Source organism: Temnothorax curvispinosus, unplaced genomic scaffold, assembly GCF_003070985.1.
Source record: "Temnothorax curvispinosus isolate PA1 unplaced genomic scaffold, ASM307098v1 QBEX01006326.1, whole genome shotgun sequence".
NCBI lineage: Eukaryota > Metazoa > Arthropoda > Insecta > Hymenoptera > Formicidae > Temnothorax > Temnothorax curvispinosus.
Window position 1 is genome coordinate 1354969 of NW_020216106.1, and position 26594 is coordinate 1381562.

Below are 26594 nucleotides of genomic sequence, written 5' to 3' on the forward strand. Positions count from 1 at the left end.
TTAATTAATTCAAGTTAATTGATGAGGAACTTGCATCTTTTAATATAGTCGGTGGATCACGGACATTAGCTAAGGTCTTTACAATACCAGCGTCCCATCCCTTGTTCTCCGCGTTTGTCCTGACTTTACATATCATCATCGTCGTGTCTCTCTTTCTCTCTCTCTTTCTTTCTCTCTTCCTGCTTCCCCTCGCTGCCCCTCATTGTAAAGATTTATTGGGAAGATCGACCCAGGTGCATCATCTGCAACAAGAGCTGTTCGCCAATAATGGTTCTCATGTTCTCTCTTTCTTCCTCTCTATTTATCTCTCTCGCTCTTTCCTCCTATCTTCTCTCCATCCTATTCTTTCGCGCCTTCACCGCTCCTTCTCTTCTTCTCCTTCTTGCTTTCTCTCTCCGTCCTCCAATTCATTCGCGATCGCGTATGTATCTCGGCATCGCCATTCTTCCCGCATCGGCGGTTCCGAGAGTATCGATCGAGCGCACGGCTGATTGAAATTTCGGGAAAAGTCGATGTCGTTTTCAGATACCACCAATCGCGAACCGTGCGTTTCACTAACCGTCGCGACTGCGGCAAACAGGTGTTATCACAGGGACACCTACGGTGAAGCGGCACTTGATAACGTACAAACCAGGTAGTGAAGTTGACTTGTCTCTCCCCAACGTTCGTTTCAAGCTAATTTCGAGGCATCAAAAAATAGTTCGTGCTCTTCGGTGAAGCCAAAAATAACACGACGATGATCGACGATGATCGCGCGGAGGAAGTTATATTAGGCTTCGCCAATATAAATACGCTATTGAACAACATGCATGTCGATGCTCAATGTTAATTTTTAGCCGTCCCTAGAGCTCGGACCGCGCTAGACGCGAAGGTCGTGTCAGAGTCGCGACAGATCGTTGTACATTTTTACCGTCGAGAATACGAGCTCGTTCGAGATACTGCGCTCGCATCGCTCTTCGAATTTATCGTCTGCCGCTGCGAGGGCGAAATCTACATTTACGTAGACGTTAGCGGGGCGTAGAGGAGGAGCGCGCGTCCACGTCAACAATCCGAGACGTCAATGTTAAATTTACATCGGTGCCAGCGTCATTTCGAACGTGCATATCCGATCTTAGGATACCAATATAAAAAAGGCGCAAGAGAGCTCGAACCGGTGCATCTCGCGCTCGAGGACATAAACATTCACGATAAACCTCGGATAAAACTCGCGATGGTACAGCAGGATAATAAATGTCGCCGGGCGGTAGGATTGTTTGCGTTACGCTCCGTGAGTGTGTCTACTTGGGTATCACTGCATTTCGCAAGTACCGTCACACAGCGTCGCGCCGCTCCCGCATCCAATTTCGCGTAATGTGTCTATTGGCGATGCTTTGGAGGCAGGCGAGCGACGTTAAACGGCGGAACGCCTAGGGCTGCTGCCATTCAACGACATTACGGAGTTCAATTTCGAACCCTGCGTGGAACTACGATGACGGCGTTAACGTCCGGTTAGCGAAATCGATCGTCGGGCACGAGTTAATTGCAAGATGAAACTTTCGTGCCTTGTAAATCGAGTTAGCTCAGCGGTGCGTGGATTTATAATGGCGACCCTCTTACCGAAGGGTCGAAGTGAAATCTGACTTTCCGTTTGCGCGTAGATTGTCGTTAAATGCGAGCGGAATAATCCTTAGATTACATTGCGAAATGTCAGAAGTAATAATTGCGAACCGGAGACAGTAAGATAGAAAGTAGATTATGAAATTTTAAATTTATGTATTCGAAATTAATTAATATTAAGCGGATATTTAATTAAAAGGACATTAATAACGTCCCAGTAATTTTCAAGAGATTTGACTGCAAGGTAATCCGACAAGTAAAAGTTGACGTGATATCTTTGTCGATTCTCACTATCGGTCAAGTCACGGTCCAGTCACGGTCCGATCACGGTCCAGTCAAAGATCGTTGTCATTAAATTCAATGCTTTTTCGAGTTTGCATTCACACTACCGAGCGACGGTCGACCGTGACCTGCAGTGTGAATGCAAACTCGAAAACGCGTTGAATTTAATATGGCAACGATCTTTGACCGGACCGTGATCTGACCTTGACCGGACTTGACCGATAGTGAGAATCAGGCTTTAATATCATCTCATCTCAATAAGCTTTGATTGAAAATATTAATCCTATTTCTCTTGGCACGTTATCTATATTTTAAATTATTTCTTGCAAAAATTGCTTAATGTAAAAAAAGGGCACATCGTGAAAAGTTACAGACTATAAAACAACGTGTACGAGAATTACTGAAGTAAAGCAACGTCGTAAATTTAAGCGGCTGTAAAGGGTTTAGCTGCGCGTCATGAATTTATTCCCCTCAGGAATGTAGATACTTTTTCATGAGCCAGGATAAAGCTTAGGTACTTCCAATAGGAATATAACACAGACTTGCGGACAGGAAGCGCGTTTCAAAAGGAATATTTATTTTCGCTGGCCATGATTAGTTTTCTTACGAAGATAGCGATATTCGCATGAAAAAGAAACTTAATATTCTCCCAGATCGTCAGATTCTCTCTCTCTCTTTCTCTCTTACATCTCGCATAATTGTCAAATGTAATGGAAAAGATCGAGGACATCGGTGGAAGATGAAAGTCCTCTTTGGACGATAAGAGAAGCAGCGTTCAAGAAACTTTTGTAACAACATTAAAGCTGGCCGATAAACTCAAGCTCGAGAAAACGGGTAAAGCGGAAACATCAATATTTCTGATCGGGATCAAGATCTTACCAAATTCACCAAGGACTGGACGAGGAGGCTGACAGGATTTCCGGCGGCTTGTATAACTTCCACTGCCCGCTCGTGCGTACTGTGCCGCAAGTCGACGCCGTCCACCTCAATTATTCTATCTCCAATCTGAAAGCACGCGCGTACGCGAAAGAACGAATCAATTCCATGCATAGTCGAGATACATCGTGACGATTGTAGATTAAATTTTTACACATCCATAATGCTGCTTAAATCAAAATTCACAAGCTGAAAACGATAAATGTGGCAGTAGCATCAAAATCACGAAATTAAAGTAAATTTTATAAATTTATTTTTAGGAAACAAAATTTATAGACCGAAACGCGTCTAGTGCTGTCCGTGCCGTTTAAACTGAAACGCGTGCACATTCGTACAAATGTGAATTTTTGCCGAGATAAAATCTTTACTGAGGCAAAAACCGCGTAGTTATCTTCCCAACTTTATTAAAGTTTTTATATTTTTGCAACCTAGGGACTACTTGAATAAAGTAATACAATTTCCGCGGTAGACGGTAAAGAGGATCGTTTCGAGGAAACCGCATTACCTTGAGACCACCGGTTCTACCAGCCGGACTGTTCGGCAGGACATTCTTTATGAATATCCCAGAAATGTTCTGCGTTTTGCTGGGTCCGCCGTTATGCAGATCGACCTGAAACAAGAATCGTCGTTTAACGCCCGCTCGTTTAAGTCCCGTTAACCGGCAAGATCAACAGAGTCGTGATTAGTCGATTCAGCCGCTGACAGTTCACAGTTTAATCACAGTTAGATTTAATCAGCGTCGCTCCACGACTCTGTCCCCAACTCTGTTAACTCCCGGGTTATGTCGCCAGGCACTGGTCATTTGAGACAGATTCCAACCCCGTGATTTCCGAACCTCCCCGCTTTGATTCTCCCCCGGTCATTTATTCTCATTAATCTCCCATTGGTTTGTTGCCGCATCGTCGTGCGCTAATCGAATTAAAGCAATTATTTAACACCACAATTCAGTCTGTGTATCGAATAATCGATTGTGTGTTTCTCTTCCCTGTTCACGAGTAGAGAAACAAACGTATCCCTATTTAATTAGTGGCGAATTCTATTTTGCGCGATCGCTACATTATTTAGGTATCGGTGGATTATAATCCTTCCCAAAATCAATTATCTCCTTGTAACTGGCGGTAGCAAATAATTATATAGTTTAATTGGATTCGGAGTTATATGTTACCCGAATGCGCAGTATTCCGATAATTTGTGTAAAACATAATTTTGAAGAGCTTTTAAGACAACCACGGATTGGTTTAAACTAAAGCCGATGATCCTATTACGCCTTCTTGCCAGTTTAACGTCGAGAAACTATCTGACTGCGCATTAATGCACTTCACCGATGCACATGCAGCCCATATCTGATAAAGAATTAATTGATTAAATTCTATTCGTCAAACTAGCATTCCCGATCCGCACCGCTCGATGTCGATCAATAAAAAGCATTTAACCCGCGTCGCGTATGAGGAATTAATTCGCGGGATCGCGGGGTCAAATCTATTAAACCCACTCACGCCTGAAGCCCGTCATAAATGCGTGCACGTGACAGTTTATTACTTGTTAAAATCCAAAATTAATTATCGGACCGAATTATTAAGTTACAGATCATCCGGCGCGAGATAGATCCATTAAGACGTCCGTTTACTAGTGGCCATCTGGCCCGACCTACTTCGACTTCAACTCTGTCCGAATGTTTCAATAACTCCGTCGTAGCATTCCCGATTTTAAAAGCGAGCTATAAAACACCAAGGGCGATATCGACGGGGGCCAGCTCTCGTCTGCTCGCGGCTATATCCGTTGCGCACTAATAAAAGGAATACGAAAAATTGTGGTCGACCACGCGCGAGAACGTACTAATAATTCACAGAATTATCTATCTTTTGCGATCGAATCTCGGGGATTTATAAAAATAAGTCTCGCGAGCACGTGCGATACTCACGTTGTAAATTAGATCAATACTCATAGAGCAATTATAGATAATGTATCAAGAGAAATACGACATATCGTAATTAGAAAATATTAACAAAAAGATGATTGAAAACGCTATTTAATGTCTAATTTAAGTTTTGTAAAAATCGATTTATATTTCTCTTTAATTTTTCTAAGTAATGACAATATACTATCAGTATACTCTGATCAGTATATTGTCTGTTAAACATTAAACGCTATATCATACCTTTCCACCGACAATGCTGAGCCCTAGGCTGGCCTTCGGCTCTCTGTATATCTCGACCAATCTCTCGGGACCCCAATGCTTCGACCAGGTGACGTCGCCATCGTGCTCCCTGTGCGTGACGGTCATGTCCCCCTTGGCCTCCACGAAGACGACAGTCGGAAACTTGCGTGGCGAACTCGAGCTCGACGAGGGCGAGCTGGCTGGTCTACTTTGATGCGCGGGCTCCGGACGATCGGCACTCGACGCTTGATCAGCCTCGAGCAGCTCGTCGTCGCTGCATTGGATCGCCTTCGACTCCTGGTAGGTCTGTACCTCGGCCTCACGTCGCGGGCTGCGCAGGGTGTCCTCGCGAGATGAGGACCTCGACCTGTCGGACGATCTCGCGGAGATGTCCTCCGGGATGCACTGAATGCTCTTCGACTCCTGATCCGAGAACGTGGCGTCGCTTCTCGTAAGATCACCCAGATTGTCCAACGAGCACTGGACGCTCTTGTTCTCGCCCTGAGTCTGCGTCTGCACTTCCCGTTTGGGACTCTGGAAGTACCTCTGGCCGATGTGGAAGGGGCTGATCCTGGGCGGTTCCTCGCACGGGCTTGTCACACTTTGTTCGGGGCTGCACTGCGTGCTCTTCGATTCCTGCACAGTCTGCGTCTGTACATCACGCTTCTCCTTAGGCGAGTACTGCGTCTCCTTGAAGCTCTGCTCGACCTCGTCGAGACTTTCCTCGTAAACTTCGCGGGTCCAACTCTCAGGCACTGTTGTTAGCAAATCCTCCACCGAGGTAGTGAATACCTCGTGAAACAGATGGTCCGATTGGCTCTCGAGCGTTTGACTCTGATACTCGAGCGAATGCTCCTTGCAGATCAGATCCTCCTCGTGCTTAAGAATCGCTTCCTCCAACGGCGAGCGTCTCTCTCTCGAAGGAGTCTGTTCATAATCACGCGCTTCCTTCGCTGGAATCGCACTGTCAGCAACTTCGCGAGGAGTCGCGAAGTCCTTTGGAACGCGGATGGATCCCTTGGATTCGCGTCGAACTTGGAACTCACTTGAGAAACCAGGAAAACCAAAGGTCACAAAACGGAAGCGAAACCCGCGATCGCGCGGTCAGTCGACGGCTTCGTGTCGAGCGTTTTAATACGTGGCAAAAGAAAAACGCCGGCACACAAAGTCGTCGCGGACAGTGAACGAATCTTGGGCGTCTGATAATTGCGTGCAACGGCTTTCTTAATTGCAACGATTCGCTTGTTAGCGGCCGGCGCAATAGTCAGCGGTATAAAAAGACTGGCCGATTGCCGAGGTCATTCGCTACTGTCGAATACTCGACACTCGATATAAATAAAAAACGATTTTTATCGCTGGAATTATCGCTCTTCACAATGTGAAAATAAAATTAAAATAATTTTGCTATTTATATTCGTTGTGATCATACGGGCGATATAAAACATTTTTGCGATACTATTGGTGAAAATATGATTGGATTTAATCAGAAATGAATATACTGATACGACAGCTTATGATAAGAAATAAATAATATGATTATCTTTTTTAATTGGCTCGATAAGAGAATATTTGTACAAATGCAAGATTAATATTGACATAATTAACACGATTGGTAATAGAACACGAAGGATTTTATATTTTCCCGTTTCTTTATCCCCTTTGACGCGCTTTGTAAAATAAAAATGCAATTAAAAGGATAAAAATTTCACGTCATGCTATCTCTCGTCGCAAATGTCTCTCGTAGCATGCAATTGAAATGAGGGGATTGTATAACGGATGATAATATAGATGGGCTTATTGTTTGCGTGTGTTGGAACGATATTCTCGATGCAGTACGTGCGCACATTTTCGATATGTACACACGTGAACAGTATAAATCGCGCGCGGAACGTGACAGACCTACCACTGTGTTTGCTTTTAGCAGAAAATCTCCCGAACGTTATGATATCTCGACTGAAAATATCCCGGAGATTTTTCTCGAGCTTCGGGGGACCGCGCTTCGATTCCTATCGTATCCATTATCAACGTGAAATCGTATTTTCAGACTTTGCCGCTGTATTACGCGTCTGCTTGATACATATTTAACAAAAAAGAGCGAAGTCTGAAATGCGAACCATGAACTCGAGCGAACTCTGATATTTCTCACGTTGCGGAAACTTGTGTGAAATCTCGTTTAAAATTTCCTAACGCATTTCGTTACGTTGCGTCCTTCCATATCAATTTCTTGATACAGCGAAGAATATCTAATTTATGCAAAACTATATATATCTCGAATTTTACGAAGAGCGATTGGAGAATCTTTACGTAACTGATCGTGTATCGATAATTCTCTAATTTGAATAAACGTCATCTATGGAATTCATAATTAAACGTGAGATGAGAGGAATCCTGCTCGTGGCGTTTTCATATATATATTATGTGTGACGCGCGAAAGGTGCTAAGATTAATTACGTCAAACATTTCTCGCGCGTTTTATCGCGCGAAGAACGGCGCTTACGCGACGTTCTCCAACTTCCGTTATCCAAACGACGTTGTCGCTCGCTTCCGGTCTTGTCTGTCCGACAGATCGCAAACACTTCTCGAGGATCGTCGCTCTCAAGGGTATGTGTCGTGAGCAGAAAGGGGTGAGTGTACGAGTGGACACTTGGGGATCTCGTTGGAGAACGCGACGCGAAAAGAATTCCACCGTACCTCGAGAGACGTTTCGCTTCCTTACGTCGCGCGAGTCGAGGTGTTCACTGTCGTGTATCACACCGACGACCGGCACTCCGTGCGTCACTGCAAACTGGCTTCCTCTGATCTAATAAATAACACTCTCGTCACGGAGCGCATGCACACGTACACGATGGTCCGCGAAGCGACATACACACGTAAACACGCATATAATGTGTGCACGCACACAAATGTAAGACGGTCGCGCAAACGCGACGATAACGTGCCGAGCGTGGACGCACGCCGAACGCCGACTGCCGCGAGGCGCGGACGACTACTCGCGAGAGTAGAATACTCTCGCGGAGTATTCGGTGCGTGCGCGCGCTCTGCGCCGGTGAGGGAGTGATTCTGCGTACGTGCGTACATGAGCTGGTGCGTGCATTGTACCTACCGCTCATTGAGCACGTGTGCACGTGTGCGCACGGGGTTGACTTGTGTGCGTAACCCGTATGCAAAGTGTTCTGGAGATATTACGTAACGACAATAAGGCGATCTTTTTTATCGATTTTTTGAAGAGAAGAGAATTCTCTAAATTCATTTGAAACTGAATCGCCCAACCAAAGACGGAACTATGTTTTACTCAGAAAGAATGTTAAAAAACGGATTGAAAACTTTCAAGCTCTTCTGCAAGTAGAACAAAATAAATCTATGTTGAAAGTCGATGAGCTAAAAAGTCTGTGTCTTAATGCAATTTTAAATCGCGCCTAAACCTAAAAAAGTTCTGAAGATTTTCCCTTAATTTTGATAATTTTAGATCATCTTTATCTAATTTTCTCAAATTGAGGCATTTTGATAACTATATATTATTAACCTCCAAAATTTAAATAAATCAATATTATGTTTAATTGAAAGAGATTATAAGCTTATTATGCACACATGCAGCTTAATTCGTTAAAACTCTTCAATCTTTAATGATAAATAATAATTCATCAATTATATTTAGTTTTCAACTTTGATAAGAAAAAGTTATTTTTTATTTTATTTTAATGAAATAATCTCGTCTTATAAGTACTGTCATACATTTTCTGAGACACCTTGTGCATCGCTCTTTATATGTATAGAAGTTATGTACATGGAAGAAAAAGAAAGAGACAGAACACAATATGTTTTTTGCAAGAGATATTAAGACGTTTTGAAATTATTGATGTCTACTTGTCGAAAATCTTACAATTATTGTTAATAGATAAAAAATTATATGTATATGTATATATTTTGTATGATATATATAATATATATATTTTTTATGTAACATATGACGCACATTTTTTGTAATCTTTCAAAATATAATAAAATCTACAAAATGTGGTTACTCATGACATTTTATATTTAAATAGGCGATGTCCATTTAAAGTATGTAAACAGCTTCACACACCACATACACATACCAAAAAGAAGTCTCTTAGAAAATAACATTTATTCAGAAAGCTTCAAGATTTTCTAAAAATATCTTTCGGACGTGTGCATTAACAGACACACGTAACAGACGTTACATATGTCTGTTAATTGTGTGAAAGAGGAATGAATGTGTACGGCAGCAAAACGTGAAAATATGTATGTACACCTGCGCGTATGGAAAAACTTACAAGGTGGTACATAAACATATACATATATAATGCATATATTCGCGAGAAATGAGAGTGTATGGATGTGTGTTGAATGCGTACGACTACGCGGTCGTTCGCTCTATACACTGACTGACAATGAGATAGCTGAAAGTTCGTATTGCGGAGGTTGAGCGAAATCGAAATCGGCGTGTGCGTGTATATCGGAAACACGTACGGATTTGCTGACTTACGAAGGCGAGCGTGGGAGATTCACGTGTATACACGCGCCGAAATGTAGGCAGTAAGGTACGTGCTTGGATATGCACGTGCGCGCTTCGTTATGCATCGCGTTTATGTGCGTGTGTGTTTAAGCATATGTGTATGTGTGTGTTGTAGGCGTATGTAGTCAGGGGAGTAATCCGAACGGCTCGTATCTGCCGAGTCAATTTTCGATAAACGACGAGCTTCATTGTCGAACGGTGCGGAATTTCTCGGGATTGGTAACAGTAACTTTTCGCGGAACGACGAAAATATTTTTAGTCAGCTAAATTGAAGAACCTTAATTTCAATTAGTACCTTTAGCACTCCCAATTTTCCTCAATTTTAATTATTGTCAAAAACTGATTTCTCTTTAACGTGTCAGCAAAAATTACTTGACTCTGTAATGTAAAATCGACGTAAGCGTTATTGACGCGAATGATGGCGGCTCTCGCTGCCCATTCAATGATACATTTTCAATCTTCATACAGAATCATTACGTAAGCATAATTATTTTATCAAAAGCTTCTTGTTCAAGGGCTGACTAATTATTCGATGGAAACTGGTTATTATGTAACGAATGAAAGTAATATAACACAGCACAGCGCTGCTCAAATGGCAGTAGTAGTAACGTTATAAAGATTAAGATTATCCCTTCGCCAAATTAAAGTGATAACTTGCGACCTTTGCAGAAACTCCACGTGCATAGGTACATAATACATACGCAGACGCAGTATTCAACATGTATATGCATGTATATGAGTGCATATTTAATAGAAGCACCACGAGGAAACTTAAGAATAAACATATTCTCTTGCGGGTTATCCCATTCCGTGTGCATATACACGTATATGCATGCGAGTTGTTTGTATATGTTCTCCTTTCCTCTAATGTCTTTCCTCCCTCCATCAGACGTTGCTCTGCTTCGCAGGGTCGGATTTATCGCAGTCTGACGTTAAGAAAATGCATAACGAAGTTCGAATTTACTTCGGATTCGGATACACGACGCTGCTTCAATTACGTATTACGAATGTTGTCACGTGCAGGCGAAATGATGCAATCGATGACGTTAGAATAACGTTCTGAATATTGAGACGTGGAGCAACGGTTAGTGCCGTGAATGCGATCAAAGCGTCTTAGTAGAGAACAACTTAATTGCCTAGCGAGAGAGAATGATGTCATACAATTAGCGCAAATTGTTCGTCAATTCTCGAGAAATAACACGATTACGTATTTCGCGTGTATTTCATATTCATACATCCATGCTGGAGTTGCTTCAATATTTCACGACGTCACGTAACGTAGTGTTCTGTCAAAAGTGGAGTTGTTTTAAGGTCAAAGTTTTTAGGTAATTGTCGCGTATTTTTTTGCAGTTGAAATTTTGAACTTTCGATATATTACGCATTTTGGTAATTAATCTCGAAATTAAAACTTTATTACGATTCACGTGAATTAATTGAAAAAAGATACGCTTCGTTTATTCGCGAAATGTTGTTGAAAGGCGACAGAAAATTTGAAAACCGGTGGCCTCGTTTATAACGAACACGATTCCGCTCATACATATGAGGTCCCTCTCATTCATTTCTGATGTATATCTTGCAATACCCGTTCGCGCTTGTTACACGCTTCGACTCGGCTCTCCGTATTTTTCTTACGCGTCGCATTTATCCGTCCTCCTCCATACGCGCGCGACCAGCTATTCCCGCTTCTTTTGTACCTCACGTCCTCTTTTTAACCGCTGAAGTTCCCGTCTTTCCCCCCTCCGCCCACCACATCCACTTTGACTTCCTTACGCCTTATCTTTCTACAGCCACCGGCAATTCCGCGCGTCTCTCTCCTCTCTATCTGTCGCGCAACGCGCTCCGTCTTTGCTCCTTTACAATTTCCACCACGTCCCCCCCGTCGCTCTTTTGTAACGACACTTTTATCTCTTCTTATCCTCATCGATGCCACATCGTGCGCGCGCGTGTTTGTCCCCGCCGGGTTGAGCTCCGTCGTCTTTTTCTACTTCGCAGTCCGCATTATCTGTCCGGATGCATCGCGTTCACCCGTCCTCCGTGCCTCGGAACCGAGGTCGCCCGTCTCTCCGTTCCGCTGCATTCACCTCTTTTCGCTACTCTCGTAGCTTGTTACATCACAGCCTCCGTCTCTGTCCCTCTTTTCCGAGAGCGTCCCGACGTCAGTCAGTCTCTCCAACTGCGTCTCTTTGGCTTTCCCATATCTACGCGACGTATCTTCGCGCTCGACATTGGCTGACTCCGGCTATCCCTCTCCACTTCGTCGATTGTGCCATGCCGGTCTCTTTTGCGCCCTTTTCTACTGCTCGGCCTGATATTTTGTTCGACCTGCGCCTCCCTCGCCGCCCCTCGACATCGCTGTCACTCTGGGTTAAGCTTTCAGAATTTTTCCCCCCGTCTACTTTGCGTCCCGGAATCGAGTGTACCAGTGTACGTTCTCATCCGGTGTCCGATTTCGTCTGTAATGCAGGGCCGATTCTGTTCGTCTCTTTCTACTTTGCTGTTTCTGGTCTATCATGAAGTATTCAAAGGTGCTGATGCTTATCTTTCGAACATATATGGTAGTAGATATTACTACACCATTGACTCTCTTTCGGACATGTATTATATAAATGCAATTTAATTTAATTACGTAAACTTCTAATTTCAAGATTGATTACGCGCACACATAGTGCAGCTGTGTGATGATGATAAAAATCTGCTGCGTATAAAACGAATAAATCTGCTTGATTGCGTAGCAAAAACAAATACAGCAAAAACAACCGAACTATTTCAGGCGTATAGGAAAAAATAAATAAATACCACATCGAACTTTGGACCGTAACTTCGCGTGTGCCGCGTGAGATCCCAATGTGAATACGAGCGCTTCATAAAAAAAAATAGCACTCCACGGTAAGTGCTTTCTTGCGTGGGTGTAACTCCCACAATCCTGCGAGAAGTTTGTAAAATCGTAAATGTAAATGGCAGCGAAAAAGTTTTCTGGAGAAAAGCTGGATGAAGAATTAAAGGAAGTCGCTTCCGATTACGTTTTGCTTTTTGACTAATTAAAAAGGAGCGCTTGTTTTTCCCGTTCTCTAAACATAACAAGATAGAAAGCGGATGAATAAATTAATTGGCAAATAGAAATTCTCATGTGAGATGTAGATTTACTTAATATATTCTTTTTGGTTCAATTAATTCAATTAATGTCAATAAATTATAAATTAGAAGTGGTTCGAGTTTTCTTTTTCTGTCTTCTCTGTTGTATATTTTGGACGGTTTTGTCATAAATATGAGATTTATGTTTGGATAATCGAGCTTCTACATTATTTCTGTCACGTTACGAGATGTATTAATATACAATAGATCTCGCAAAAATTTATATATATATATATGAATAGCAATTTTTTATTTACGCAACATAAACTTGGCGCGTAATTTCGGACCTTGTCCCACACACATACGAGCAACATTAAAGCAACATTTAACATCGTGTACGCGACGTAATGTAATCATCATGAATTTTTCAGCGTGGCTCGACTATACTTGGAATTTTTTCGGGGCGCAAAGTATTCCGACGTATTAACGGTGACCTAGTTTTCCAGTAAATTGTACGAGCACTTCGGGGTTTCTATGGCCATGCGTGTAATCCAACCCTAATCGGGAGCGACAAACTACGGGAGTAAATAATATTGTTTGCAAATCGACATTCGAAGCCCCGGGTAACGACGTCGCTCGAACTTATAATTCGATCGACAGACCGCATTTACGATGCTGCAAACAAACTTGTTTGCCTTTGCCTCTTTTCACGCGTCGTGTGGCGGGATCGATCGATCATTCGCCCACGCGAGCGATGACCGAAATCCTCCCTCCCGGTGTAATCGAATATTTTATAAGATAAATAATTTTGTTTTCGTACAATATGCAAAATATTCTCCTCGATGACAAAGGACGATATATTATTGGCAATACACGATAAGATCAACTAATTTTCTATGCTACTGCACAATCGTTCGTTCATCATTTTTTTCTTTATTTACATCTAAAACAATCTTCTTTATAATTAGTAAATTAAACAACTTTTATACAATTAAACGATTGAACTTTCCTTGCTATTTGAGAGAAATATCAGAGTTTCCTGTGACCTTTTCTGACGTGTCTGATAGATTTATGAAAGCAGCAAAGGAATGTCTTACCTTAAAATGCCATCATCTTCCTTCGTGCTCTCCGTTGTAATCTTTCTCGTAACGTCTCCGACACTTCCTCTTTTCTCTGTCGGACCTTCGTGCAGGATCGTCAGTTCCGGTTCGTCTGGCTGCGCGAGGCTGCCGATTTTGAAAGGAAATTGTTCCTGTTTCTGAAGCTTAGCTAATCTCTTCGAGCCTTCGCTTCCGGTTCTGCTGAGCCGCCTTTCCTTGACGTCTCTACCGTCCTCGCCCGTCTCCTCGACCTCTTCGTCGTTATCAGAGACCTTCGAGAGATCCCAAAGGATCTCCGGCTTCAGATTTCTCACGGAGACTTTGTGATCCTCGTCGGAGCTGGGCCTGCCTTCCGCTAAAGTACTCTCCGACGTCGATTTCGCCAAGGCGGGCAGCTGCAACGTTGAGACGTCGACGACTTCCGGCGACGGCGCCCGCGTCAGTTTTGTTTTAACCGTCTCTGGAACGAGATATACTTCTGGCGGCGAGTGGATCTTGATTCTGGTGGCCGCCTCCTCAAAGCGAAGCGCCGACGCCTCTTCCGCCGAGATGATTCTGGCAGTCACCAGGTGGACCTCCGGCAACAGATCGGTTACCTGATACGCGATAATTACACATGAAAATTAAACCGGCTTAAAACAAAATATATGGAATTCTTTTAGGATACGCGACGATCCACTCACCTGATCGCTCGTATCGTCGAAGAAGATCTCCTGTACGTCCTCTTGAATCCTGACACCCTTTTTCTCCTCCAACAACGATTCCCTCGAGGATTCTCTGGAGAAGGAGTCTCTCCTTTTCCTCAACGAGCTCGGTCGTTTTGCGGGTTCTTGAACCGTCGATTCGGGTTGCCGAACTTCTGAAACGGCCGCCGCGGTTCTTTCCAAAGTTGGCCGTTGCTTCTTGCTCTCCGAGAGTCTCTTGGCGTCCTTTGCGAGCTTTGAGTCTCCCAGAGAATCCTTCGTTTTCTCCATTACCTCAGATACACTTTTCAGGCTCTCTCTCCTCTTTGTGGACGCGACGGACGTTTCGATTGTCGTTGAGAGGCCTGTGGTCTCTCCTTCTTTGCTAATAGCCGATGGACGTTTGACTCGTTGCTCCAGTTGCTCGTCCACGACTTCGGGAACGGAGGGTTCCGCGGCTTCGAGGCCGACATTTACATCAGAATAAGACGGAATGCTGTGCCTCGTCAGGAATTCCGTCACCCTCTCGATGCATTCCTGCTCCTTCAAGCTCTTCCTCTCCTCCCTCGATCGTCGGTAGGTCTCCTCGTCTTTCCTCGCAAACTCCTCGCCTTCGTGTTTCCGCCTCGACAAATCTTCCTCCACCTTCTGTTCGGCCTTGACGGATTTCTTGCTCGATTTCCTCGATCGCTTTTTACCGTCTGCCTTCTCCGTGAAGACCTTCTTCTTGGCGCCCTTCTCCGACGATGTGTCCGACTTCTCCAGCGTCTCCCTCGACGTGGACGTTCGTCCTTCGGATTCCGCGCTGCTGTGACGCTTTAAACTCTTCTTGCGTTCCTGATCCGCCTCTCGCACCGATCTCGTTGTCGCGGTAACCTTGGACGTTTCCTCCGCGCTGGAAGACGGCTCTTCTTGAACAGGAGGCACGCGATCCAACTCCAGGGACGATTGCTTCTTTAATTTCACCTTCGGTGCTACCTTTTCCACCCTCGTCGGCACGTCCTTGGCGTGCCTGGGTATCCTCGTCGTCTCCACGATTATCGTGCCGCCGTACGACACGATGCTCGTCTCCTCGCGCATCGTCTTGGACGTGGTGGGATAGAATTCGTGAATGATCTCGACGTCGTTGTCGACATCAACGTATCTGGTAGGCGATCGTTTGTCGCGATGATAGAGTTTGGCGGGCCGTCGTGCCGGACTGCAGATCGGCGTCAGCGGAGAAGCGTCCTTCCAGTGATCCTCCTCTTCCTCCTCCTCGTCCTCGTCGATCTCCGGTTTGTTCGTCGAGGTTTCGGTCAGCCCTGCGTACGGCGAGACATATTCGTGAACGCGATCGCCCTAGATCTTTGATAAACGCTTGACACGATTCTTATCGAGGCGTTTGAGATTCGAAGATACGCGAAGATTGAATGAATTCCAATTAATCGCTTTTGACACAGTAAATTTTCCGATTTTTATCATCGACGAGTCGCATCGATGAATCACACCGACATTTTTGTTCGACTTTTGAAAAATAGATATGATTTTTTTGAAATCTATTTTTACTATTTAAGCAGTTGGCGTGAAAGGATATCGCATGTTACCTCGCGATATATCAGAGCGCAGTGCGCTTTTGTACGTTATCTATAGAGGAGGTCTAGTCTAATCGCGAGATCAAAATTGATGGTTTTCGTACATCAGACTTGAATGGTAATGGCAAATTGCCACGACGAGAGGTATACATATATCTTCGTGCATAGAGCGAAAGGAAATTCCGCCGTTGTCAGACGAAGAAAGGAGCGCTCGTATAGAAATCACGATAGTATGTTTCGCGAAACAAGGCGCGACATATCCCCGTTCCGGAACAATAGGAATATATGAAACCGGCTAGAATGTAGTCGGAATGTACTCGTTATTGAATGGAGCGTGATTTATACGCCTTGCTTTTGGAACGCGATGCAGGCGCGATCGATAAAAAATGTACGAGCGAAGTTATAAGGCAGGATAATCGCTTTACGGCGATAAATATCTTAAATCTACCAATCTGGTTGCAGCAGATTCGAATTGTCTCGACTTGCACTTTTTACTAAATACATAGAACGAAGAAAATGTACCTGATCTCGAAGAAAGCAAGTCTTCCAGCTCGGCCATGTGATCGGTCGTCTCGCTCTCATTGGGAAAACTTTTGCTTCGTTTGATCTTCGGCGTCACCTTCTGCTACAGAATCGAGCAGCGTAGAAAACGAGCAAAAAAGAGACAGGAGTTAGACCATTAGTACAAAACGTCGACAATTACTGTTCTAAGATCTCGCGTTAAATTTTACGGGAGCTGGCTTGCGCAAGAAAAGAGAGAAGCTGCAATTTGGCAACAAATCGCAATTATAGTAAAGAGACTATTGCGTGAATTTGTGAATTTTATTCGCAGTTCCAAACATCGCATTCGTGTAAATTCGCGATATTTATCGAGGAAAACGTACAATCTTTTTAATATCTCTGTGGAGCTGCCAATCTATGGTAATACAGCCGACCGCGACGTGAAATTTAAATTGACGCGGCCGGTTGATCGGTGTTGAAACAGCGTAATTTCATTTGTATGCATTTGAACTGCATTAATATGTTAATCAGATCGCATGTGCATGTATTTTCGCGAATTTTGATCTGTGCGGAGATAATTCTGCAGTGAGCGTGCCACGTATTCAGATTTAAATTGCGTTGGAGAATGGGTACTTCGAAAACACACTACGGTAAACACGTGAGCAAATGCAAATGCGGCAAATACAGATCGTCGCGATGGGAATCAATAATCGTGTGAATTCCGTATATATTTATATAACGCCACTTGCATAAATCTCGAGAAACTTTTCAAAGGAAAAATAAGACGAATTGTCGCGGTATACACGAAGACGTAAGCGTTGCTTAACAATACGTTTGCTTCGTAATCTCTTCGCTGTCGCGATAATCCAATTAAGGAAATAGTTCCATACAAATAGGATTGTCTAGAAATCCGCGGACGCCGACGATATAATGTATCGTTGTACAACTGAAAAATGATTTCTGCTCTAAGAAAGAAGAAACTACTTATCAAATATAAATTCAATAATACGCCTACTTAATATCAAAGATATGGACTTAAATATTCAATATGGATTTAATATCAGAAATGAGATACTGGTGCATTTTTTTTTTAATACTATCACAAACGTTTGTAATTATGCGGCAATGCATTAGAGAAAGATCTAGCTAAAGTGGCAAGATACGATTTGCTGAAGGTGTGCACTTATTTGCGTGCGCTTTTAACTAAATTAGATTTAAAAAAGCATCGCTAAATGCAATTAAATACGTTAATTAATTGAATGGAACCAGGAATAAATAATTTTACATTATGAGATCGTATTCGGCAAATAATTTTTCTCTCTAACGTACGAAACAATTTATAAAAAAAGTTTGCACAAATGTTTGATGAATAATATATATGATAAAAAATATATCGTAGCATTATTGTAATATGTGCATAAAATATTATTAAAATTCTATGCAAAATGTATGAAAAAATTCTATATAGAAATATATGTACTTGATAAATCTAAAATTTTTAGTTTTATGCACACATGTGTAGGTATAGAAAAAGCAATATATTTTTTTTTATTTTAATTCTTCTTTCTTGATAAAATGTCAAATAAACAAGAAAGTAATATTTTGTCATCTAGCAAATTGTAGAAAATAAATTAAAGTTAAAATAAAGAAGTTAAATATCTTTAAATAATATATGTCGGCATTTTTTTACATGTTTAGATCATTATATCGCTCTTGTATAGGAAAGTAGATTTTTAACTTGTCAATATAAATTTAATCGTTACGTAACGTAGCTATTCGTCACTCGATTCACTTCTTTCGAGCCATTCGAGTAATTCGATCGACGTATCAAATGACGATTAATCCGCTCGAATGGCAAAGGAATTAGTCGACATTCTCCAATCGTCCGAATAAAGCGACGAAAACGAGAAGGAAAAAGTTGTTACACAAAAGCATTTAAATCGAGAGACGGAATTTGCTGCGCTTGCTAGAAGATCGATTAATTTCTTGGAACTCGACAAGTTTTTACTTGTCAGTTATTGATACGTAAGGTATACTTAAATGATAATAATGTTTTCTATACGAGCGAGCAACCTACCGGAAAAAAATGTGGAGACTTACCTATAGAACTTGATATATTTTATCACGAGATTCTCATCCAATTCATGCAGTTTGCGACACGTCACTAACGACGTCGCTAATGACGGATTCGTGTTGAGTACCAGTTGCATTACGGAACATCCATATTATTTCAATAGCCTTACGAAAATAATAACTCTCGTAGTGTGTGACAACGAAACTGTCGATCCGATAAAGTAAACTTGCATGAACCAATTCGAAACCATCAACGTTAAGCAACAAAATTATTTATCAATAAACAGACTTATTTTAAAGCTCGGTTTGGATTATACGTGGCAGAAAGAAATCGAATTATTTAAAGATTTTGCAATTGGCATTACAGTGAGATGGCAATATCAAAAAATAAAATCTTTCAATGGCAAAAAATGCTGCAAGAATAATATCTGGTGATAATTCGTATCAACATCTTTTTATATCATATGTGTGCGTTCAATATATTTCTATATTTCTGATCAAATATAACAAAGTTAGTGATACAATTTCATAAAGATCGTGAATTTTGGATACATCAAGAATGGCAAGGAGCCAAGGAAGAAATTACAAAATTGTCATTGTTTAAAATCATGCTTGATTTTAGTAAGTTGTGTAAGAATTTCCTTACGCAACACGTAAACGCGCCATTGACGCGAAACATTGAAGGAACACGTCGATAAAATATCGATCGTGTTAATTAATTTATGCATATTAATTATTAAGCTCATACATTGGCGAAAGGGAGAAGTCCCGAATAAACAAACGGAAGGACGGGACATGCGTTTCTTCTTCTTTCTTGATTCCCTCTTCTCCTTCGATTTTGCGTTTTTAACTCGCATAAAATTATATTTGGTACGCTCCTTGCTCTTTTGGATTAATAATGTTATTAATTAAAATGGGCATAAACGAGGACATAGTGCTCAATCATGGTTGGTAACTTTTATTTTCTATTTCTGTTTGGTTTTTTTGGTCGATAACTGCAGTAAAGGTATAACTCGCATGGAAAACGCATCCGCTTCGGCGTTTACGCCTCGCTCTGAAAAACGAAAAAGATACGTCATTATTAGAGAGATATGTATGTGTATGCGTATGCGTGTGTGTGTGTGTGTGTGTTTGGATAGTTACATGTGACTTATGATATTTTCGACAATAAATTTTTACCACGCTGCATTCTCGCTAAATTCTACGAAGCGTGTCAACGTGACTACAGCTTGTTTGTTTTTCAATTGAACTTTTATATGCTTTCAGTAAAATGAGGCAAATGCTTGTCTTTGGAAAAATAGAGAAAAGTGAACATAGAAAGCATTTCTAATATAAAAGAAGACGAATTTAATTTTACGTGCACTTAGTATGTCACAGAAAATGCATAATAGGGATAAAGAAAATTATTTATGTTGTGTTAGAAGTATAATCGTAATATTTTATATACATGTTTTATATATACAATTACATATATTTTAAATAGAACATTTTATATAGAACATTTTAAACGTTTATAAAAATATAACGCTTGTAAAAATAATTATAGATTAAAAAATTACAATGGGAAGGAAGTTAAAGATTTTCTGGTACATTCAATTATTGTGCCAAATAAAAGTTACATTTTCACATATTTTTGTGTCGCATATAAAAATATAAAATATAAGAATTATAAAAGAAAATATGAGGTATACAATTATCCATCAATAACGTTATGATAATTATTGCATTTTTATGAAGTCCCACAAAACATTTAACATCAACAGGCATGGAGCAATTTCTCTATCTTTTATGGAGATAACGCGAAAATTTATATTTCAGAAAAAAAATATGCGCACGATAAATCTCGCAGTTAAGTCGAGCCTCGTTTTCCCACGAGTTTAGTTGTTCGTAAAATATTTGACGAAATTTTTCTTGTGGTAATAAGAATAACAGCGCGAGAGATACTCGAGGAAGAAGGCCGTTATGATAAATGCACCTGGCGCAGGTGCCCCGATAAGAACAAACGACTTACGTAATAATTGTACTGCCGTATGCTCCGTTGAACGTGCAAAGAATCGTGTCTTCGCGTAATAGTAAAGTTTGAACAAGAAAGCGCGAAAGGTTTGCGCAAATAGTTCTTTCCTCACTTTCTTTAAAAGCGGAGAAAGGACGAGCTTTGGAAGATATGTACTTTCGTGCAATCTCAGAATGTTTTGTCCGCTGCAATTCTTATTACGGCGTATACAAGCATTTTTATAATATTATTAATGCGAATCAATAATTGATTTACTATGATTTAAATTTCTGTGATTTATTACGATTTAGATTTCTTCTTTGAATCCCGATTCATCGTCGTCTAATTGCTGTTATTCTAACGTCGTCTTTATCCAAATTTATTTTTAACTTTTTATATGTTGTTGAGTCTCATAATTTTCCGACGAAATATTCCTCGTGCTTCACTTACAGCGAGCTTATGTCGCATTTCCTGAAGAACGGAAATATATGATCTCTATTTCCGCAAAGTTAATTTAGCAGAAAGCTCTGTAGGATGCTTTCCGCGTTAATGTATACGAGTCGTCTGTCAACTTTAAATTATGATTGTGTAACATTTATTTTAACATTGCGCGATTCTGAATTAATTGAATATAATATTTAAATATTTATAGCCTGCTGTGTGAAGCAAGGTGTTGCGAGCATGCTGCAACACACGACAGATAGATCTATAAGGAGGCTCTTATTTGCTTTATCTTCCCATTAATGTGCGGATTGCCATTCTAGCAAGCATTTGCAGGAGTAGCGATTGTGATTATCAAGTAAATCCGAACGAACGGCAGAATGGCGGGAGGAAAAAAAATCTTATCGTGCATCCCTGAAGTCTGAGATTGCATTCTGCACGCGCGCCAGCAGAAAAACTTTCGTGGATTATTGTTGCTGTTACCGTTGCAAGAAAACTTTTATGCGTATGTGCAGAGCGAAGAAAATTCCGCGATAATGTTTATTGCAGCTGCGCAAATGAAGCTCGTAACAGGCGCTATGCACACAGCGGAGGAAAAAGGGGGATGGAGAGTAACACAGCGATAACGATACAGCGACACCGGCGATAAACGATAAAAGAAAATGACAATGGCAATTGAGAGACGGTGATAGAATCATATACAGGGAGAGTAATGACAACAGGAACGCGAGTGTGATAACAGTAACGATAGTCAATAAACGACAGCAATAAGGATTGATATAATTCGTGATATTTCGCGTGCCTCCGAGACTCGGCTTTAAAGGTAATAACAAGAGCTTCACGTTTTAAGCGGTGAAGAAATAAGGAAGCCTGGAGGAGAATCGATTTATTACGTAACTTGCGGCTCAGATATCCCAGCGGCTGCCATCGAGGCTTATGTACCATCCGTTTCGCCCGTTCGAAGTAGTTCGAGTATCGGGAAGGCGGTCGGAAGAGTTCAGGTATAAACAGGTTGCGAGTAAGTAGTAAACGTACGTATCGATCCCCACATGAGCCTCTTGATAATAGTGAAGAAAGGTGCCAGTGAGTAGACAGTAGTGGAATGGTAGTAGAGCTCTACAAAAAGGCGAAAAGTTTGACATACGAGCTTGCTTGAGAGATCGCTTGGAAGAAAAAAAAATAGGTCGCTTAAAGAGTTCTTGTGAGACAGTAAAAGAAAAATGCGACACAATCAGAAGAAGAGAAAAAATAGAGAAAAAAAAAATTGTAGAATTAACGAGAGACTTAATATCGTTCAACTTGTATGTACTTGATCTTTTACTTGCCTCGTTAACGTTTTCTCACGATATTTCTCATTGTCTTTTCTTTTCCCCTCTTTTCACTCTTTCGTCTCTTTTTACGTTCTCTCACCCCGGGCTACTTTGCCGCCGGTTCGAATCATTCTTTCTCTCGCGCTTTCCCTTTCACATCGATTCCTCTCGTTTCAATCTCTCTCTCGTTCACTCTCTACCTTTCTCTTTTCCTTTTATTTTATTTGTCTCTTTTGTGTTTCAACTTCTCACTCTCTCATTCTCCCAGTCATAATTCGCATTCACATATTTGCTATTCGCTTGTCTCGAATATCGACTATCTATTTAAAAAAACTACTTTATCTATATATGTCTTTCACTCTTTCTTTCTCTCTCTCTCCCTCTCTCTCTCTCTCTCTCTCCCCCTCTCTCTCTTTCTCTCATACTCGCCCGACTGCAAAGAGACAAATGGCAAATGTAACATACTGCAAAGAAATTATAATTTCTCAAAACGAACTTGCAACTTGCTAAACAAAGATCACTAGTACGATCATGTGTGTTCGTGAGTTCGACAGAATTTTGGAAGTATGTGAGAGAAGTCAGTCGAATGCAATAAAATTGTTTTGTTCAGCTACTCTACCAGGCAACTTTCATTCACTATTACAATCGTTTTGTTCTGTACTTACTTAGTTTGTATGATGGTCGACAATACCATAAACCCCATCCGCGGTAAACACAGAGTGCTATTACCGAAAAAAATCTCTTTCGCACCCATCTCTCATCTTTCATTCTTTCTCTCTTTCTCTCTCTCTCTTTTTTTGTACGCCGCATTTTTAGCGCTTCTTCATTTCTTTTCTGGCACCGACTGTGCGGCGCCGAAAAATATTTGTACACTTCTCACGTTCTCGCCGAACGTCCGACCTTTCATTCTTTTTTTCTCTTTCTCCCGACTGACCACCGCAAAAAAGTACAAAACTCATCGAAAGTTTATTGGATATAATGGAATTATATTGTGTAGGAGCAGAGTATAGGATTATCAGTTATACTGGTCAAAATGGACCGATTTGTTTGAGACAGCTGTCTACATAATGTATAAGAAATATTAAAAGTTGCGTATGCATGATCTTCCGATCTTTTTTTCAATCAGTTTCTTACGTCGAGATTACAAAGGCGATTGCATCAAGATGCATACATAATTGATGCAATATTCCAAATCCTAGAACCGAAGAGAAACATCGACACACTTTCTTTTGCAAATGTACAAATTGCAACTCTGCATAAAAGATACATACTTTCGACAATTTCTATCAAACGTCGAGTGTTTCTCTTTCTATCCCAGATACATGAAATACGAAATATATAATGTATTATTGCAATTGTTATCACTTTAACACACTTTAACACAATTCAAATCCTGCTCCGCAATTCGATGAACGAATCACGCGCGAAGGGATTTCCAGAATTGGAGATCCCTCCTTCGCTTTATTTTCTCCGTGCGAGAGGCGAGTGCTTAAACCTCGCGATGAAGCTCACTTTATCCCACGACGTGGGCCGCATCCCGAAGGAAATACGCGTGATTCCCTCGGTCGGGAGTCAAATGAAACCAAGCGAGAAAAGGTCTGCCTGTCGGCTGGTATATCTTGTCCGAAGGTATCGCATAAATCATTCAAAAACGCCTGGCCGCGCCCCGGAATAACGCCAAGGGCCGCCTCGTAAAGTATTAGGCTTCGCCGTTCTTATTGGCCGTCTTTATGGATGTTCCGGTTGCAACGGTACGAACGCGGCACAAAAGAACTACATAAGTGTGTATTACAATGTTAAATATAAATATACTATTAGAAATGAAGAGTGTAGCGCGCGGGTAAACGAGCTGAAATGAAAAGCAAACGATTAAATCATGATTTAACAAGCACAGGTGACGAACGCATAAAGAACGGGAGTTGATGGAGAACGGGGTGGTGTGGACAATGATAAACAAAATAAAATAACATATGATACTCTATTGGTGTGCATGCATACCGTAAAATTTTATTGACGCTTAAATTATATGTATATATATATTTTTTAATTAATTACCAATCAAGGTATATTAATTTTTATTCAATTACTCATCTCGCTTCTTTCGCAAGTAAATACGCTGCCATGTCAAATTAGCACCTATGGATAAAATACTTGCGAAAATTCGGGAGATAGCTGCCAACAATCGCACAGTACGATAAATAGTTTTTTATGCTGATTACCGAGACAATACGCCTTTTGCGGTGTGCCGTAATTACAGAATAAAAACTTAATGGTAATGGCGAAAAATACAATACAAAATGATCATTTTGAAACATACAAATCAACACAGTTCGAGATGCAAAGCACATTGAACGCTTCCTGGTGCATTGCCGTGGGTGAATATTGATGTACATTGCCTTGAAAAATTTGACAAGATAAAATTGTCCCCACAACGAATATCGATAACAACGTATTTGAAATAAACCATAAATATTTTGCACAAATTCGCAATTAGCTAAAAATGAATATAAAAAACTGTGTACAAATAATCTAAAAAAATCAGTCATTGCGTATATAAAATACCATTTGCATATCTAAAAAGAAAAAGGTAACGTAAGAGTAGCTGCTATAAAATATACTTGGTTTATAAATATGAGATGACGACAGACTTAACACAAATGGTCTACGTTCATGCAGGTTTATAAACATTTTTGCGGATTACCATAGCTCTAAAAGTACCAACACGATTCAATCTTTTATTATTCCATAAAAATGTGCTAAATTTATGCTTTGGTGTCTTGTAAAACAGTCGCACGAAAATGGCAAGTATTAAAATATCCTTTAACATTATACAAATTATTTTCTCCAAAGTTCACTCTGCCAATTTCACCAAACGACAAACTTGTGCGTGCGCGTGATAAAAAAAAGAGAAGAACAACATATAGAGAGACTGACAGGTTTATAAATTTTTGTGATTTCTAATACACAAAATGGAACACAATGTTTCATGCTCGTATTATTCGACGACATTCACAAATGTATGGATGTCGTATTTAGTATATATGTATGAAATGCAAGGACGGTTACTTCACTTTTATGGACGGAATCTCGTTAGAAAATATGTATTCAGATGCGCACGTTACGTTCTGTTTAATCAACGAGAGAAATGTTAAATCCGCTCGTGATTTGCAAGCGCAGTGATCGAATACGGTTAGCTGAACCGAGAATGATTCGATTGCGCGTTACTTCGGCTGTGCACCGTCGACCGTCTCGAAGACACGCGAACCGCGGTGAAATTTAGCAGAGGCAAGAGCCTTGAGTCTACTGGTCCGATCAGAGTGACCTAATTAAAAACTTTCGGATTTGACGAGGTTGTGCTGATGCTTCAGGCCCTCGATCAAATCCATGTGCGGCGGCTCGGTCACATTAATCTTACGCTCGCGGAAATATTCCCGTCTCTGTTTGTGACTATCCACGATTGAGAAAGCCGTTACCGCCTCGGTGTCTCTATCTCTCGTAGCCTCGGCTCGGTCGTCCTGATCGCTCACCTGGACAATACTGTCTGGTATTGGCAGCGGCTTGGCCACGCCGATGCGAACGGTCCCCTTCGGGGCGCCTTTGAGGGCCTGCACGGCCTGGTCCAATGTTGCGTTCTCTAATCCGATGTCATTCACAAACAGAAGCCGATCGCCCGGTATTAACTGCCCGTCGACCTGTGCCACCCCGCCGGGCACGAGCGATCGTATTACTATCACAGTTTCGTTGGGGTTCATTGGATCCTAAAAGCGAAGACGAGCGGGAAAAGAAAACAGGTCGAACAGGTTACTGCAGATTCTCATCGAGATCGCGAAGAATCACGCGTGCTACGGAAAGACGATTCACACCTGATAATCCAAAATGGAGAACCCAAGGCCCCTCTCTCCTTTAACCAATTCGATAATTTGCGGTTCGGAACTCCACATCGCCAGACCGGTTAGCGGTTCCAACGAGCGCGACTTCATTTTATTTAGACTCGCGTCAGTCACCGTGGCCGTGGTCGTCGTCGAAGCCAAGGAACCGTCCGACTTTGCTTTCACAAGGCGATCCATCGTGGGCAACAAGTTTTGCAGAGACCCACCGAGGATGCTCTACGAGATAACATAGATTTTCGCGCTGATTCTTAAAGCGCGACGTCGCGGCCACTCCGTATACTCACTCTAGTCTGGAAAGCGGCCTGATGTTGAGCGGTGTCGATAGGACAAAGTGGATCTTGCGAGGCGATGTTTCTTCCGCAAACCATGCGAACGTGTATAGGCAACTCTTTCAGCACGCTAACCACTTCCATATGATTGATGCCCAATAAACGGTAGCCGTTTACCTTCA

The 26594-nt window shown here is 41.5% G+C and overlaps 2 protein-coding genes across 9 annotated transcripts in view; one reads left to right on the forward strand and one right to left on the reverse strand.

Moving 5' to 3' along the window:
• Positions 1–26594, forward strand: part of LOC112455765 — a 169427-nt gene that overhangs the window by 71361 nt on the left and 71472 nt on the right. The gene's annotated exons all lie outside the window — the stretch shown is intronic.
• LOC112455763 overlaps positions 1–26594 on the reverse strand; it is a 90370-nt gene that overhangs the window by 10276 nt on the left and 53500 nt on the right. Inside the window, exons 15-23 of one of the 2 annotated variants that reach the window (XM_025017912.1) lie at positions 26428–26589; positions 26117–26359; positions 25781–26011; positions 16458–16557; positions 14365–15665; positions 13679–14277; positions 4973–6017; positions 3320–3424; positions 2758–2883 (exon numbers count right to left, since the gene is read on the reverse strand). In XM_025017912.1, coding sequence (XP_024873680.1) covers positions 2758–2883; positions 3320–3424; positions 4973–6017; positions 13679–14277; positions 14365–15665; positions 16458–16557; positions 25781–26011; positions 26117–26359; positions 26428–26589 — 3912 coding nt within the window. Of the gene's footprint in view, positions 1–2757; positions 2884–3319; positions 3425–4972; positions 6018–13678; positions 14278–14364; positions 15666–16457; positions 16561–25780; positions 26012–26116; positions 26360–26427; positions 26590–26594 lie in introns of both variants that reach the window. The other variant, XM_025017911.1, reaches the window with a different exon arrangement.